The sequence below is a fragment of the Falco peregrinus genome, chromosome 4 (genome assembly GCF_023634155.1).
Source record: "Falco peregrinus isolate bFalPer1 chromosome 4, bFalPer1.pri, whole genome shotgun sequence".
NCBI lineage: Eukaryota > Metazoa > Chordata > Aves > Falconiformes > Falconidae > Falco > Falco peregrinus.
The window spans coordinates 104,774,315-104,793,227 of NC_073724.1; the positions used below are offsets into that span (position 1 = coordinate 104,774,315).

At 39.9% G+C, this 18,913-nt stretch overlaps 1 protein-coding gene across 1 annotated transcript in view; it reads left to right on the forward strand.

Moving 5' to 3' along the window:
- The window catches only part of GUCY1A2 (guanylate cyclase 1 soluble subunit alpha 2), a 177,281-nt gene that overhangs the window by 22,397 nt on the left and 135,971 nt on the right, over positions 1–18,913 (forward strand). The window contains exon 4 of the mRNA XM_055801911.1: positions 12,712–13,430. Within this exon, the coding sequence (XP_055657886.1) occupies positions 12,712–13,430 (719 nt within the window). The remainder of the gene's footprint in view (positions 1–12,711; positions 13,431–18,913) is intronic.

Consider the following 18,913-nt stretch of genomic DNA (forward strand, 5'->3'; position numbering starts at 1 on the left):
CTCTTCACAGTGATGCAGCATGGGAGGGGAAGAGACAGCGGCCTAAGTTGAAACAGGAGATGTTCACACTGGGTATTTTTCCCCATCAGAACAGTCAGGCAGAGACAGATTGCCCAGAGAAGCGACCTGTGTGCAGTCTCTCTCCTTGGAGGTTTCTAACCCAAGCTGGGTAAAGCTATTAGCAACCTGGCCTGCATGACCAGGCAACCTATGGGGTCTCTCCCAGCTTGAAAGCCTCTCTGATTCTGGCCCAGCTAATGTAAAGCAGCTGTTTTGCTTTTTTGCTAGTTGAGTACTGAGCTTTTTTTTCCCTGAACTTTTGTATAGCACTCACAACACTTGGGGCTGTACTTTTTGTGATGCTGAAGCCCTCTTTGCTCTTCCATTTGAGGTCTTGGTAGGCTGCTGAAGTTGAGGTCGAAGGCATGAAAGATGGCATTATGGTTCATAGTAAGTTTTCTTTCAGCAGGTAATATACAGTATACACCTGTGACATTTTTATGGGATTATGCAGTTAGAGAGACTTTCTTCAGCAGGAGGCACAACACTGAAATCTGACCTTGTGTGACATTTACAGATGTGTTTTACCTTCCATGTCAGGGGAATATGGTAAGGTGATAGTCTGCCCACATTGTGGTCTGGACTATTGTATCCTGCTGACTTAAAATCCTTTTGGAGGTATATATGCATTTTATGTCTGTCTTTTCTATCTCAAACTATTAAACAGATTTGGTATATTCTGTGAAACAGCTAACATGTTTTAGTTTAGAGATGATTGTGTTTCACTGACATTCAAAATGCCTGTTTTTGGTGTCAGGTGCCTTATTCTGCAAGATGCTAGGTGCTGTCAGGGAGGTTCTGAGGGCCTTTACCTGTTGCTGGGAAGAGATGGTACTTTGCACATTTGGTCATGGACAGAATTTAGAACATATTAAACTGTAAATATGTCCAGTATTACCTTTTTTTGTTGTTTGCATTTTGAAATAATTGAATTCTAACTCTCAGAAACAAATGTTATGAGTGATAAGCAGGACTCATGCAAAGCAAAGAATTTTCATGTTATCACATGCATATAAATATTACAAAATTTTAAAATTTTAGACACTCAGTACTTATTTCACCATGACACAAAGTATGTGTTTTAAGAAATAATTATGAATACTTTTTCACCTTCAGAGTGCTTTAAAATTATTATGTTAGTCCTGGTCCCTTAGCATGGCTGAGTAATGTGCAGCCTGTTTATTCAGTGATACCCTTACAGTATATGTGTGTTGGGGGCAGATTGAACTCTTGGGTTTACAGTATAGGGATAACATCTAGATGTTACTGTCTTGGGGAATTATTAAAATAGAATTTGTTGAAAATAAGTTTGTACAGACTTACTTTTGGAAAAACTCACCTTTTAAAGAATGAATTTAAGTTCATAACAAAAAAAATCAACATGAACAAAACACTGACATAATTTAAAAGGTTCTTTCCTTCTTATCTGGAACAGGTAAATAATTAGTGGAGTCTGTGTAATTAATTCTCACATATGCAGTTATTTTTCTGGTTGAATAAGGGTTAGTGAGAGCTGCTTCTATGCAAGAAGGCCATAATCACTGCGGTATGTACCTAAAGCAATTGGCGTTGCTGAGACAAGAGACAAGAATGAATCTGACTGTGATGGAGGCTAGAGAAACTGTTGAACCAAATCTGGCTTTCAGTTTATTTACATGAATGGTAACAGGGGCTTGCTGTCTAGGGTTGGAAGAAAGTGTTTTTTTAAAGGTGCTTGGAAGCAACTTCCTGCTCTCTTACCTTAGATAATGCCGACATGAATTACCTCTCCTAACTGCCCTCTGCTAACTGCCCCTAACTGCCTCTAAAATAGTCATTTGGCATTTCTTACTCATCAGAAGACAGCAAATTCTGAGATCATTAGTCAGCTTGGAAGACTGTGAGCAGGTGCCTTGCACTGTGGTCCTGGTCCTTGCACTGCTCACAGGAAAGTGCTGACTGCAAGCTGTATGTTCAGCTCAATGCATGTGATCTATCACGTATGAATACTGGAATTTTCCTCCTGTGAAGTCATCACTAAAGTGTGACACAATATTTCTGTAGTGGAAGGACCTGATTGTCTTATCTCCTCACTGAGTTGTTCCTGCCAGACATCAATAGAACTCTTCCTGCTTTAATCCACTGTAATTAAGGGAGCCACATCCGTCACGCTCACATACTGTAAACCATGTCTGACACCAGATCAATGGCAAGCTTTCCTTTGCGGTGACAGCTTCTGAGACTGGAATGTTTAATTTAATTTGGTATCCTTACCAAAATAGTCCAGAGAGCTTTATGACAGACTGATTTCTTTAATAGGTGCATGCATACTTTTAAAGTGTCCTTCATAAGCATATAGAGTCATAGAATCATTCAGGTTGGAAAAGACCTTTAAGATCATTGAGCCCAACCATTAACCCAGCATTGCCAAGTCCACCACTGAACCATGTCCCTAAGCACCACATTTACACGTCTTTTAAATACCCTCAGGGATGGTGATTCAACCACTTCCCTGGGCAGCCTCTCCCAATGCTTGATAGCCCCTTTGGTGAATAAATGTTTCCTAATATCTAATCTAAACCTCCCCTGGCACAATTTGAGGCTGTTTCCTCTTGTCCTATGACTTGTAACTTGGGAAAAGAGACCAACATCCTACCTTGCTACACCTGCCTTTCAGGTAGCTGTAGAAAGTGATAAGATCCCCTGAGCCTCCTTTTCTCCAGGCTAAACACTCCAGTTCCCTCGGTTGTTCCACACAACACTTGTTCTCCAGACCCTTCACCAGCTTCATTGCCCTTCTTTGGACATCCTCTACCACCTCGATGTCTTTCTTGTAGTGAGGGGCCCAAAACTGGACCCAGTATTTGAGGTGCAGCCTCACCAGTGGTGAATACAGGGGGACAATCACTTCCCTGGTCCTATCATCCAAAGGACAAGCAAGTGACAGTATATTGGAAGTTGGAAAAATCGAAAAAGAAATCCTAGCTTCTAAAGAGAGCCTTTATAAGGTTCCTAGCTGGAAATAAAATGTTTCAAAGAATAAGTGCTGGTATGTTTTATCCTGTTGACAGGACACAGCTGGCTAGCTAAGCTGTGTTCAGAGCAGATTGGTGGTGTTAGTTTGAATTTATTTTAGAAATAATTATAAGGAAAATATTCCTATGATGAAGTATATTATGTGAATGACTACCACATTTCTTTATCAGGTGACTACAAATTTATGCTGAGGTATGTTAGAGAGAAAGATTATATCTGAAGAGATTTCTTGTTTAACCTTGGGTGAGTTTTTATTCTTTCTGTGCCTCAGTTTCCCATCTGCATAATGGAGATAACAAGGTTTTTTAAAATACTTTAAAACATATGTCATGCTATTCAGATTTTAACCTTCTTAAAGCAAAGATGCTTTCATACTATTTGTACATTCAGCATTTTGAGCAACGACAGATAAATCTTGTTTGGGACTGCTTCTGTCCCCATCATTTAAAATAGTTTGATTTCAAGTAAGATTAGAGTGTGCATTTTAACTGAATTGCAGCTAGTCAGAATAAAGCTGAAGAATTCCAGGTAGTTGCAAATCAAAACTCTGGCAACAGGAAAATATGGATGAAAACTATTTTTGTTAGTTTGTAAATCCTTCTGTAAAGAATTTATTTTGGGATGTAAAGCCTTCATGACCTGTCTCCTGCATATCTTTTGGGCAGGTCAATATTACTGAGCTTTATGAAGTGATAAAGAAATGCTCAGTTTTCATTTTTCAACCCCACTGTGTACTTGATATATCACATGATGTTTCTCACATCCCAAATGCACAAACTAGATAAAAATTTTACCTTCACCTTCACCTCCTCCAAATACTTTTTCCAAACACTGCACACAATTATTGTAGCTTTTTTGGACATGAACTATTTTTCACTTTTATTTCAGGCCTTCACAAAAAAAAAAAAAAAAAAAAAAAAAGGGAGTTACCTGTTTACTTTTAAATGGCACCAGTATTTCCTTTGGAGCCTATTTCATCTTGCTGAGGAACTCTAATCTGTCAGAACTTTGACAGTAAAACTAATGAAAAGTAACCTAAATTCATAAATACCCTAAAAAAAGATCTGTTGTGCAAAATTTGCAAAGCAGATGTTCACACCCAGTCTTTAACAACATGGAAGAAATGTTGTCTTTGAAAGCCTATTTGTGTATTAGACTGCAATATCTAAATTGTATATACTGCAGCACCATGCTATATATACTGCATAAATAATACTTGCAACATCTTGGTTGCACAGCCTGAAGTTACAAATGCACTTATATCAGGTAGATGTTTCAAGAAGGGGGCCTGGAGAAATAATTGCACCTATCTGAATTCCCGTTGCTTAAGATACAGAAAAAATATTTTCCATTATTTTATTCAAGAAATCAATTTATACAACAGAATTCTTTTTCATCTGTTAGAAAAATTTGGCTCCTAAAATCTTACTACAATTATCTTATTTTCCTTAGAAATGCACAGCAGACGTCAGTGGCTGCTAAGTCAGCACCCCATGTGGACTCAAATGTATTGCAACAATTTTTCTTGTTAGGCATTCTTAACTTGCAGGTTGATAATAATGCTTGTCCTCTTGGTGTTGCTTCTGAGAGTGGTGTGAGGACTACGTTATTTCTAAATGAGTATCTTTCTGGGCATCTTCCGTTAGGTGGTGAGGATTGCCGAATCCCCCGGGGATAAGTTATGTGGAATCCTGGCCCACAGCCCTGTCCTGTCAGAGAGATAAATCATGTTTCTGGATTCAGCATCCCCAAGACACTGAGGAGGAGGTGGAATCCATTGTTCGTACAAGGGTTCATAGAGCTCTAGCTCTTGGTGACATTTGCTTGCCACCACCAGAAAAGCTGTGTGCTGTAGGCTGCTTTATATAGAGCAAATCATTTCATGCCTAAATATATCACGCAGGGCTGTTCCCTCATGTAGTGCAAAGGGCATAATTCTATAAAAGTATTTTGTTCTCTGTACTTTTATCAAAGTTGAAGATCTGTGTTTCCTTTATGAAACTGAAGACAATCTCAGCTCTTACCCATATTCTGTAGTTAAAGAGGAATAAATTTGGGATAATTCTGGTAACTATTAAATAATAACAGCAGACCACTGCTGAGAAATACTGTATTTGAAGAAGGCAGGAAATAAGTTGAAAGGAGATGCCAGGACAGATCTTAGTCTACTTGAGATTAGACCAGGTGTTGTAATTGGGAAAAAAATGGACAATGATTTGGCACACTGACTGCTTGGCAGGTGTTTGAGAACTGTAAATGCTTATATATTGAAAGTACATCAATTACTGCCACTTTCCTTTTTCTTTGAGCTAAGAACTGCAGACAGTCATTAGGTTGCAACTAATTTAGGATACACAGCCTGATTTATAATTAAAGTTGTTGGTTTACAAATGGTGTAAAAGGAAATGTTACGTGGCCCAGAGGACTGGTGATACTAATGGATTTTAATAATAATTGGAACTCTGTCCTGGGGGGGGGTCTAAGCTATACACACAGGACTCCTATTATTTAGCAGATGTTACAGCACACTGGCAATACAAAAGTTATCCAAACAAAAATCACATAAATCATGTGATTTCAAAAGAGAGATGAAGACATCTAAATTAGGAAAAGACAAATGTTTATACCAAATGGCCTTAGACGTCCCACTCTTCTCAAATCAGAGCTATTTATTGTTAGAAAGCAGATGAACTACCAGTAGATAGTGAGCAGTTTGAAATTATGATGTACAATAACATCTTGTAGCAGTCTATTTATAAAGCAGAAGACATTCTGGCCATGATTCATTGACTAAATGTAGGTGTTTGTCTTTATTTTAGATGCTGTGGGGTATCTTGTGTGGCCTCTGTCAAACCGTCAGAAATGTGTGGGTCTCCCTTAAGTCCCATATTTTGGCACATGTAACTATCTGTTAGTTCTTTTGTAGATGTTTTGAATGCCTTATGAACACTCCAGTAGCATTAGATTTCTATATTTAGTCAGCTGAATTGAGCCCTTTATGTATGAAAGGAATTATGAGAGTTTTGCATTTCATGGGAAAGGTTTTTAGATTTCATTACAATTTTATTCTTTCCAAAAGTGAAGTTCTGCTCCCTCTGTCAATTCAAAGACATACATGCTTATTTTAATGCAAAAGCAAATGAAAAAGAACTGTTTTCATTGCTGTTTGATCTCTAGAGTTAACATGAAACAAGCTGGATCTGCCTTATTTTTAGGAATCACCAACCTAGTTATTGCAGTTTTCATTTAATAAACCCTGTGCAAATATAAGAAGTGAGGTTTCCAAGATGTCATGGGGACATAAAATTATGTTGGTCTTGGTTCAGACAGCTTGGCTTTGCCTGCAGAATTGAATTCTACTGGAAGTGCTATATGGAAGGAAGAAAAAGAACATTCATTGCCTGTTCTTAATATCTCAGCTAAGCTTACTGTGTCAGCACTTTGGAGCAGAATCTTTTACACATATGATAAGCACAGGTGATCAGGTCCACACCAAGAGGAGGTAATTACAATGATATTTAGAAGCATTATTTGTCAGAGGGCACCCTCACCTTAACAAGAAAATACCTCAGTAAAATTGGATAAAACAAGTATTACAGGTGAACGAGTGTGAGGAATTATTTTTAACAATAACTCTCATTTTTATTTTAAGAAATCTTGAAAGATGCAGGCCCTGTATGTCACTGTAAGAGAAGTGTAGTATAAATTTTACAATAGTGTCAAAACCCAATGTAAAAGCATAAAATGATATTCTTGTATTTATATAAAAAAACACTAAAAAGGGTAATATAAAAATACTGTTTGGATTCCTGGGATGATATAAATTCACTATCATAATGAAGTAAGATCAAAGTCCTTTATACAGTAATTACATACTGGTACTAGGCTCACTTACAAGCCAAATGATTCAGCTAATGTACCTTTGGCATTAGCCTGTACACATCAAACCCTTTTTTATTGAGAAGATAAACATTGCTTCCACTACCATCTTAAATTATGCTTGCAAATTCTGAACTACCACCTGGTTTTCTGTCCAAAAGACTGTTTGAGGAAAACATCTTGTTCACGCCAAAAATCTGATAATCCAAAACCATTTAAGAGATATTTGCTATAATTGAAGATGGCAATTTCTGCTTCTGTGCACAGTATGAATTCTGGAATTGCATATTGAATTGTCCTATGCCCTTAATGTTTGATAATTACAGATTCTTAATGGGTGTCCCAGAAAAAAAAAGGTTATGTTCCTGTGCCAAAGGAATCAGATGCTGGCCATTCTGCAAGCATTGTCTCCAGATTTACTTCAAGGAAGAACTGAATGGCTTGTAACTGCTTCTGCATGCCCTAGAAGTTAATGGATTACTTTGGTGTTTTTATCACATTATTAATTTTCTATTTGTTTCTGAAGGGCCTATGATTTGTGATTTTCTTTATGGGAACAGATTCTGATCGCATTTTTTCACTTAGTAATGTACAAAATACTTAGAAATACTGTTAAATATTTCACATTTTGTAGTGGGTTCACAGTTTACAGAAAAGAAAATGAAGGAAGATTTTTTACTAGTACATTATTACAAGATGGCATCATCTGTTTCTTCTCTAGTTCAGTGAAATACTTAATTTGAACTTTGGGTCTATGCTTAAAGACTTTGGTAATTTTGGATCTGGCTCACAAGTATAGGATCTCTTCTCTAAATGTCTTTGAGATACATTTTCAAAGGATAATAATAGACCTTATATAGTATTTTTGTCATAGATCCCAAAGTGCTTTGTAGTGGAGGTGCACAGCAATATTTTCATGCTATGGTTGCTTTGCTTCAATTTCCTCCTACAATATTGTTTTGCTGATTGATTGGATACCAAGCAAAAATGGATTAAAAATCAAATATAAGAATAAATGCAGTTTATTATTTTATACTATAAAGGAAAATAGCATGCAATATGATAAAAGGAAACAGTACTAGTTATTATGCACAATATGATAAAAGAGCAATAGAAGCAAAGCATGAAATCATTACTGCAAAGCATTACAAAGAAAAGGATACATCACCAATTACCACCTTAACATCATCCATATACTTGGTGACAAACAAAAACAGCTTACACATGTAGTGTATGCAAACTTTTAAGTTTAGGCTAAGTGCAGGCATGCACTATGTCGTGATTTGTAAGGTTCACACATGCCAGGGATGTTGACCAGATGCCTGAGTGTGGTGGAGTTACTGTCATACCATAGTGCACACAATATTTATTGTCTGGATGTTCCTGCTCATATCTTGCTTGTTTGGGGAGTGGGGGCTCAAGACAAACTCCCTGAACTCACTGTCCAAGTTAAGAGATCCCTAATTAAAGACCAAGGCTTTTTCATAAGCACTAATCAATTTAATAAGTTTTCACTACAAATGTGCATATTTAATTTCTCTCCAGTATGGACTAGAATAAAAAAGGCATTGTAAGAAAAAACATCAAAAAGAAACTAAGAAAAAAAATCCATGTGTTAGAGTAAGACATGTGATTTGCCCTCTCAAAGCAGTGGATTAAGTGGTAGGAACACAGTAGACCACTTTCTAAAAGGAAAGCAAATTAAGACTGATGAATTTTTAGAATTTCATTCAGTATATTAGTAGAAGATTGGTAAATAGCAGAAGCTCAAAATAACAATGACTTCACTTGGGAGAATGTGGGATGAATTTTGGTTTATTTTGTATCACTACCATTTAGCGAAGTGTCTTGGTGAAACTAAGGAAGACTTCTTCCTACTTTCTGATTTCAAGCTAGTGCCCATGAGGAAGCCCTGTCTATGGTTGTTGGGGTCACACATGAGTTCACATATGGGAGTTCAGTGGCCTCTGCATTTGGAAGTGCCGGGCACACATATAGATATCAAATCATTTTTTTCTGGGCAGCTGAATGAAAATGTTGATTAGAGGTCCATAGTGAAAAGGAAGGAATGGAAATGCCAGCTTTTCAGAAAGGAATAGCAAATAATTGATTTTGATGAACAGAAGTTGGCTCATATTTTCAGTGCCATCTTAAATTTAAATTATTCCACTGCAAAATCAAAATGAAAACAAAATGAAGATGCAGAGAAAGAATTTAATGTGAGACAAGTTTGAAAAGATTAGACTGTTTATGCAGATGTATAACCTGAAGTTTTATGCAGATGTATAACCTGAAGTTTATAAAGAATATTATTTTGAAGATTTTATTTGTCTTTTCTCAAAAGAAAAAACAAAGGAAATACTTAATACGTTGGAACTGGAAATTATACCAAATGCAATTTTTAAAGATAATAATTAGCCTGTGGAAGTCTAAAAATGTGGTAAAGTATGTACTATAAAGACAATGGGAATTTTTTCAACAAATGGTTTTTCTACATGTAAGTGAATAAGCCAAACATTTACTCTAGCAGTTAGGGAGGAGCTTCCTCAAAGCCATGTTTTCTCGTGATTTTCCATCAGATTTCATGTTTTTTCTATAGCATCTCATAGCAATCACTGCTGAGACAAGATTTCAGAGCAGCTGAATAGCAATCTGATGCAGTCTGACATTTTCTCTCTTTGTGATGATGATGGTCATTTCTATTGTCTCTTGAAAGCTGAACAGATATCAGTACAGAGAAAAGGGGGTATGGAGAATTGGGAGCATTTATATGGTAGTAAATGAAAAGGTTATGATGAAATACGTACCGAGTTAATATTAGGTAAGTGTGTGTTTCTGTTCATCATTTGTTAGGAGAGGCAGGAATAAGTAAAAATACAGACTAAGTGTTTTGTGCAGCTTCACACAAGCACATCATTGAAGCCAAAAGCATTGTAGAAATACAGAAAAAAGTAGATTTGTATAATAGGAATGGAAATAAAGATTTTTGATTTAAAGAAAACCCATCATGCTTCAAGCAAAAATTGGCCTTTTATTGGTGAGTCTTAGGAGGAGACTTCCTTGATAGGTACATTGCACTTGTTTGTTTTAGAAGGTTGTTTGACTTAAATTTTCTCAGTAACTCATAGTGTCTATTATTAGAGAGAAAATTCCCGACTAAGGTGGACCAGCAGTTTGGTTGAGCTTGGGCATGTCTATTTTCTACTCTGAGCTGATCTAATTTTCTGCTGGTACTGTGTGTAACAATCCAAAGCTAAAAAATGGTTTTTTAAAGTAGTGGCACATCCTCGAGTCAGGTCATTCACCTGGATTTCATAGGATAGTTCATGTTGCTTGGAGTCAGTACTTTGTGCGCAGATTGAACAGCCAGTCCTCCAGGGCGGACGACCACACAAATCTAAGACAATTAACAAAACTTCAGGCTGAATACTAAGATACAACTCCCCTTAACGGTAATGAGGCGAGGCTTACATATGTAGCAGTAAAATACCTGAGTGATCAGTTCTGCATACCCTATTTTCAGTTAGTGGCAGCAGGGCAATTGACTGGTTTGCTGTACTTTTATGATACACATTAAAGACAGCTCACCCGTGCTGTTGCTTTGGGTGGTTTTGTGGGATGTTACATACTTCTGTAACAGTATTTGGTCATTTGTACAAATAGCCCAGGGGTGTGTGATACTGTCCTGTTCCCATACTTACAGGGCCTGTGCAGTTTTACAGCCTTGGGTGCCCCCAAGGCTGTAATTATGACAACGTTGTTGGTATGGGTTAGAATTAAATTCTTTTTGGCTTATAGTGAATATTTTTATAGAAGCTATTACAATACTAAGTTATGCAGACAAAGTGGTAATGAGTCAGGAACTGGCACACTGTCCTCTGAGTCAGGATATTAGGGGGCATTGTGTACCAGAGGTACTTTCTTCTGGCTAGCTGCAGATCTGACCATCTGTGGTCATAAAAGATCCTGGGAATATTTTTGTAATAACCTAGTTTAGTGACCAAATTTGATTATGAGTAATGGCATTTGAATGAACTTTCCCAAATTATTACTATTACTTCTTTTATAAAATATGCTTTGTCATGTTGTCCTGTTTATATATGTAATTTTATGCATTTTAATCTGCTATTAATTATATCAAAGGCCCAAACAAAGCTATTGTTGCAAATAATTTGCAAAGCTGTGGAACTCTCAGATCCCTTGTGAATACTGATCCTTTTAACTATGCCTGTGGGCATAAGCAGTTCAGGCGCTGACTTGAGATGATCAAAGGTTGTCTGTAAACAACAGATGCATGAATTCTTCTGTCCTGTTACGCCTCATGGGCATGAAAGTCACTAACCACACTGTTCTTCCACATTTAAAAGCCTACAAGCAATCTAAACAAACAATGAGAATTTCAGTAATCTACTGGGATCTTATGAATGTTACAAAGCATGCTGAACACACATTGAAATAAAAGGCCTGTTGTATTCTTGGGAAATAAATAACTGCCCTTCATTTCATTTCTATTAGAATTCAAGATAAATTTTAAGGTGTTTGAGTAGTTAACTGAAATGTGATTTGATTTGATTTCAATACACTGAAGGAACTATGTTGTTAATTCCTGTATTAATTTCCTTTGAAAACTCTTGCTGGATATTTTTAATTCACATACAGCTGGCATATACTTTTCCTTCTATTACAGTTTAGAACAATACAAACATACCTGGTCAATTTTGTAACCCTACTATGTGATATAGTGATTATATACAGCTGAAATTTAACAAAGCATGTCTTCCCTAAGATAAGACAGAGGAAAATGTTTAATAACTATCTCAAAATTATTTTTTCTAAGTTATCATTAAAATGGTAAATAACAAACTGGAGTAGAATTTGATAGACATTTGCATCCAGGGGCTTCCATCACTGATATTTTTTCATCCCTTCAGCCTTATCACCTCTAGTAAATCAAAACCTTTTGAACTTCTGTGATGGAGACCTGAAGTGGCAGTGTGAGATAGATATCACAGAGCTGTCCCATCCACTACCAGTTTAGATTGCTCTAAGAGACAGGGTTGTTTTTTAAAAGTGGGTGGGTGTAGAAGCCTAAGATGGAAAGGTTTTGCTTTCCTTTGCAGGCCACAAAAAAGAAGCAATTACTCCTTTGTATCTTCTGGAAGTGCTCAATAGTTATAATGTGAAAAGTATATTGTCTGAAAAAAACGCCAAAACACAATCCCCTAACTACTGAAGTGTCATCTGACTGCAGGGCTTTACATTGCTTATTGTGGACCAAAGGCCTGACTTGGAGTCCCATAGCTTACTCTTCAAGCTGGGGAGAGCTGGATCCCTCACAGAAGCAGTGAACTGAGGGGCTGTAGAAGCAGGAGCCTTCTTGGTGGCTAGGTCAACACAATGAAAAGGGTGCACCCATGGCTGGGTGCATTCACACAGCAGACTGCATGTGACATGCAAAAGTCAGGGAAATTATAATGTATCTTGACTTCCAGCAGTGAAAAGGACAAGCAAGTGTAAATCCCACAAGTAACCACCTGGGACAGCAGGCTGAAGGCATGAGGACTTAAAATGACACACAGAAATAGATTCTAGGGTTATGCCCAGCCACCAAAGAAAGCAGAAATCCTATGGGCAGGTATCCAGTGAAGAAGCTACTCTCACTGACTTGGAAAAATAGTGGGCAACTAGAGGACAAAGGGAAAATGTGACACAGTAGCAATATTATGTTGTTGATATCAGTGTCTCATTGTCCCATAGGTTTGAAGTTTGAGGAAATGCAAGAAAAGTTTGGTGAGGAATTCTTCAATATCTGCTTTGATGAGAATGAAAGAGTTCTTCGAGCTGTAGGTGGGACCCTTCAAGACTTCTTCAATGGCTTTGATGCTTTGCTGGAGCACATTAGAACTTCATTTGGAAGACAGGCCACCCTGGAATCCCCTTCTTTCCTATGCAACGAGCTCCCTGAAGGCAATCTCATGCTTCATTATTTTCACCCACATCAGATTGTGGGATTTGCAATGATGGGAATGATAAAGGCAGCAGCAAAGAAGATCTACCGTTTGGAAGTGGAAGTAGAACAGGTCGCTAATGATAAGTTGTGTTCAGAGGGGACAAACCCAAGTAACTGCAGCTGTCTGACTTTCCTTATCAAAGAACATGAAAATGCAAATATCACAAAAGCACTTCCACCAGGAACTTCCCAGTCCCCCTTAGACCTGAGGATTAGCATCAGCACCTTCTGCAGAGCTTTCCCCTTTCACCTGATGTTTGATCCAAACATGCTAGTTCTCCAGCTTGGAGAAGGTCTTAGGAAGCAGCTCAGATGTGACACTCATAAAACTCTGAAATTCCAAGACTGCTTTGACATAGTTTCTCCTAAGATCAGTGCCACATTTGAACGAGTTCTCCTGAGATTATCTACTCCCTTTGTAATTCGGACCAAACTTGAGGATTCTGGCTCTGAAAATAAAGATAAGGTAAGAACATTAATTTGGAAGGGGATGTGTGTATATGTGTACGATGGGAGAGGATTATTTACTCAGAAGCAGCTCAAGTCCTGTGTACTCTGAAAAGCTCACTTACGCCTTGCGAACAGGGGCTAAGTGGTATTTCCCAGCCAAGTGAATATTTTCTGAAATTATTTATAACCTTTGCCTGTGATGCTGTAGCAGATCGTGACATTGCCGTTCAGAAAATTGTGCACTTGGAGTTGAATAGTATAGCTTAAATCAAAAGGTTAAGGAATTTTACAAAATGCCCATATCTAATCCTTAATTTTACTCCAGTTGTATTATGATACGAATAATAGTAATTAAGCCATTTACTGGAGAATAGCTTTGAATATGCTTTCTGAAAGACTCTCACTGCAGGGTTCACACTACCACTTGATTATATCCTACTTCCCTATTTTGAAACGCTGCTTTCCTTTGTTTTTGTTCTTATCTCTCACTCTGCACTCAAGGGAACCAGAGCTGTAAGTGGTATCAAATGTTACTTATGCCAGTTTTAATGCTTCCTAGTAATTTAAACAGGCACTTGTCCTGCACTGCCTCTTCCCTCAGCGTTTTAGAAGAGAGCTACCTTAAGTAGTGAGGCCTATGTTAAGTTCAGTGCATCCCAGGTGAGTTAGGTGAGTTAGAGTGGACCTCTCCAAAGGCTGAATGGAGTTTGTCTCATTGCATATCCTTGAATTATGGGAAAACTCTTTGGTGTGAATCTGGGTTCCAGCTTTATGCACCAAAGTACTTCTACTTAATGCTTACATTGAAAGCCTGTGTGTGGGTGCCTTGGAAATACTGCTGCCCTAAGTGAAGGAATTACAGAATTTCAGGGTTTTTAAGAGATAGCACCCAAAAATAGTCAGTCTCCATCACACTGGATACTCGGACACCTACGTTCTGCCTCTGGATGCCACATTTATGGTTTAGATGGTCTGGATATAGTTTGAGAAATTCCACCTCTGTTTTGCTTCCTACACTGACCCAGCATTTCAGAAAGACTCCTGTGGAACTGCATATGCTGTTCCGGGTTCTTTCCCACTCATCAAGGTGATCAGCTCCTGTGCAGGCATGTTCAGCTACGGAGTGGGGGATCGCGGTGTACAGGGAGGTTTCCTGAGCAGGGGAGAACCCAGGAGAGTGCAGAGACCTGCCAGGAGCCGGCAGCTCACACAAGCAGCTCACAAGGTGGGGGTGGGGCCGGAGGTGGCCACAGCCACCCCCAGTCCCACAACGGGCAGCCTGGAGGAGCAAGGCAACCTGGAGTGCTGAGCAGGCAAACAAGGTGTGAGGCAGCAGCCAGGGCATGGGTGGCATTTGGCATGGCAGTTGGTGTAGGAGGGCGCTGCTTCAAAGGAGGGACATTACACTGGCTGAGTGGAGAGGCTTGAAGTACACATAACCCATCAAGTGGGCACCATTCTGTGACCATCTGCATGGGTCAAGGGTGCTCATCCTATCTGACCCTCATGGCAGGATGGGGAGCACTCATCTGAGAGCAAAGGCTGCAGCTCTGGCAGGGGAGTCTGCACCATCTACCCCAGTGGTGGCCAGTGCCTCCACCCAGACAGAGCTGCTGAAGCGACAGGCTGCAGTGCAGACCTTGGGCTGCAGGAAGTGCCCAGACCTTTCTCCTGGTGCCGGGGCAGGCAGCAGACCTGCCGGAAAAGGTGTGCCCAGGTGGAGGAGCTCCTGCAGCAGGTAGCTGAGCTGCAGGAGGAAGCAAGAAGGCTGCATAGCATCAGGGAGGCTGAGAAGGAGTTAGAGAGCTGGTTCCAAGCATGGTCTGCAGTGGACCTACAGCCAAACGTTGACGAGAAGCTCAACATGACCAGGCAGCGTGCACTTGCAACCCAGAAAGCCAGACGTATCCTGGGCTGCATCAAAAGAAGTGTGGCCAGCAGGTCAAGGGAGGTGATAGTCTCCCCTCTGCTCCTCTTTTGTGAGACCCCACCTGGAGTACTGCATCCAGCTTTGGGGTCCCCAACATAAGAAGGACATAGACCTGTTGGGAGTGAGTACAGAGAAAAGCCACAAAGATGATCAGAGAGCTGGAGCACCTCTCCTAAGAAGACAGGCTGAGAGAGTTGGGATGGTTCAGCCTGGAGAAGAGAAGGCTCTGGGGAGACCTTGTAGCAGCCTTCCAGTACGTAAAGGGACCTACAGGAAAGCTGGAGAGGGACTTTTTACAAGGGCATGTAGTGACAGTACAAGTGGTAATGGCTTTAAACTGAAAGAGGGTAGATTTAGATTAGATACAAGGCAGAAATTCTTTACCGTGAGGGCGGTGAGGCACCGGCACAGGCTGCCCAGAGCAGCTGTGGCTGCCCCATCCCTGGCAGTGCTCAAGGCCAGGCTGGATGGGGCTGTGAGCAACCTGGTCTGGTGGGAGGTGCCCCTGCACATGGCAGAGGGGTTGGAGTTAGATAATCTTGAAGGTCCTTTCCAACCCAGACCATTCTATGATTCTATGATTATTCAAAATACTTTTGACAGCAGTTTTGACATGACAGTCATGTTTCCAGCCCCTCTTTGTCACTGCTCTTCAGCACCAATAAACATGTTTCTGCTGCATTTTTCCACTGGAAACAACATGTTCCCCTGTAAGGGCTCTTTCTGAGAAAAGGCTATGTTGTCTGGGTGCCAGGTTGCAGAGCTATTATGCCACACTTGTCTGTAATGAGGGACGTGCCCAAAGCCCCCCAGTGAGGGGTGTGCCCAAAGCTTCCCACATTTTAAGAACAGGGGAAGAAGAGACCTCCTTATATGAGCATGGAGGAAGTAAACAGCTTGGTGGAGTGTGAACTGGCTGTAAAGGTGCTTTGCTGCACATAGGCGTATTCTAGGGCAGAACTTAGATGGATAAGTGATTGTATATAATCAGCAAATTATGTATGTAATAAAGGATGTCACTTGGGGTCCAGTGCCTTCATATGCCACAAATGGTGCCCGAACAGAGACTTGAGGAAAGAGAAAAAAAGAAACTGGTGGTATAGCCCAGCTGAACCAGGGAAGACTGATATGTGAAGACAGATACACAAGCACTCTCATCACCACTGCAGGATGGTAGTTGAGCGGCTGGGAGCCATGGGACAGTCATTAATATGGGAATAGAAAAATCAGGAACAGAAAAATCATATGGATGTTTTGGACCAAATCGCCCCCCACCCACAGATTCTGCATTTTGGGCAAAACTGACTGAGTCATCACATTCTGGTGAGTTGTCCGAGATTATAGTCTTTTGAAACAAACATTCCGTTGGTAATTGTGTTTGTCCTTTTGCAACAATAGGATACCATATCCAGTAGAGGCTGTATGAGTATCACTCATGTATTTGCAGCAAGGAGCAAGAGAAAAACCTGAATCTTTTCTGTGCTGTTTTGCAACTGTGACTAGATCTGTAGATTTAAATTGTACTGTGCATTTTATTGATAAAGACCTGAAGAAAGACTTGAGCTGAGCAGTTCTGAAAGCAAGAGAGTGTATACTACAGTGCCTTAGATCAGTGCAGAAAGGAGGCTATGTGAAAGGGAGACGTGGAATTATTCAGTGCATTCCTCATCTGATACCAGGTATAGCCACCAGCTGTGTGAGAACAACTCCCGTATGAAGCTGTAAGAGAACAGAGATGCTCAGTTAAAGACTTTTGGATCAGATCGGCATTTACTATGAAATTGTACACTGCCATTGCAGAAGGATATGGTAATGACCCTATATGATTGTAAAGAGCTGTGTCATATGACGCTTACCTCTATATAGTGTACCGTTTTGATAATGAAGTACCAGGACAGGGCTACTGTGCAGACAATGGATAACTTAACAAACATGAAAAATACAGGTTAGGGGCCTCAGTGGATCCCTGCTCGTCTTGTTTGACCAGCTGATCATGGACCTCCTACCAATGATGAGCCAGAGAACAAGCCAGAATAATGCAGATCTTCCTGCTGCTTCTTTCCTTGCACCTGGCATTGCTGCTGTACAAGCTTTAACCACATTGAACAAGTTAGGCTGTGACATGAAAAATATTGATGCGTGGGTTTGTTGTATTGTTAGGGATTTTTTGGTCACTGTTATATGTCTACCGTGTTTGATGAATCTGATGTAACCATGATACAAAGGGGTATACACAGCCTTGACCTTATCCAATTTAACAAACAAAAAAGGGGGAATTGTAAGGGTTCTTTCTGAGAAAATGCTTTGTTTGTTGTCTGGGTGCCAGGTTGCAGAGTGATTATGCCACACTTGTCTGTAATGAGGGGCATGCCCATAATTCTGTGCACACCTGTCTGCAATGAGGGGTGTGCCCAAAGCTTCCAACATCTTAAGTATGGGGGAAGAAAAGACCTTCTCATATGAGCATGAGGAAGTAAACAGCTTGGTGGAGTGTGAACTGGCTGCAAAGGTGCTTTGCTGCATGTAGGTATATTCTAGGGCAGAACATGGGTGGGTAAGTGCTTGTATATCATAAAGGATCTCACTTGGGTTCTGTGCCTTCATATGCCACATTCCTCCAAGAGAAGCAAACCAGTTCTTCTGATTTTGTATGAATTGATGCAATTCAACATATTTAAAACCAAAAGGGAGTTTATTTTTCAGTGTTCGGCCTTTAATTATGAAAAGGAAATGTGTGAGAAGTTTGGAGGTGTTTGCTCTGAGCTACCTTTTGGCACAGTCATTTCTCCTTTGAAAGAGGCTTGTTCCATGTTCCTTCCTCCTTCCAAGCCTGCCCATCCCTCTCAGGCACTTTCCCCTGCCCTGGAACAGTCACAGCCCTTCAACCATCTTTTCCTCTTTATCAGTCTTCTGTTTTATCACCCTGAAGAGGATGATTGTGGTGGGGGTGGAGTATTTAAAAACTTTTTTCCTAGTCTAGTTAGAAGTTAAACAAGCAAAACATTCTCTTACATGGGCAGGGTTCATATGCTTGTGGCTCACTCATAGGAGAGGTGGCAGGGACCTGAGCTTGCTGGAGGCAGGTTTTAGCAGCCAGTTTGGGAAGCAACTCTATTTCAAAAGCTTGTTCTGTACCATCAAGCTGTGCAGCTCTGAGTTCATCCTTGTGTCATTGCTGTGGTTTGTACTATATGTCATGAATCTAAAGAGCAGTGGGCTTAACTACCACTTGGGAGAGTGACCCTCTGTATCTGTACCTTAAAGTGACGTGTAAGGTCAGGCTGAACAAGAAGTATCAGCATTAGCACTGTAGGAGCAATTCAGATTTTCTTGAGAAGCATGTAAAAGGAAATGGTAGCAAAGGAAATTTTTTGTCTGCCAACAGTTAGGAGAAAAATTGTGTCTCGAACAGTAAGATGTAAATTAGAGAGAAAATGGTGATGGTGAGGTGCAGGGGACCTGAGGTAAATATTGTGCTGAAAGTATAATTAATCTGAGGACGTCAATTATAGCTGAAGAGGTGTTTCCTTCTGACTCACTTGTTTTATAAGCACTTTCTCAAAGTTTCT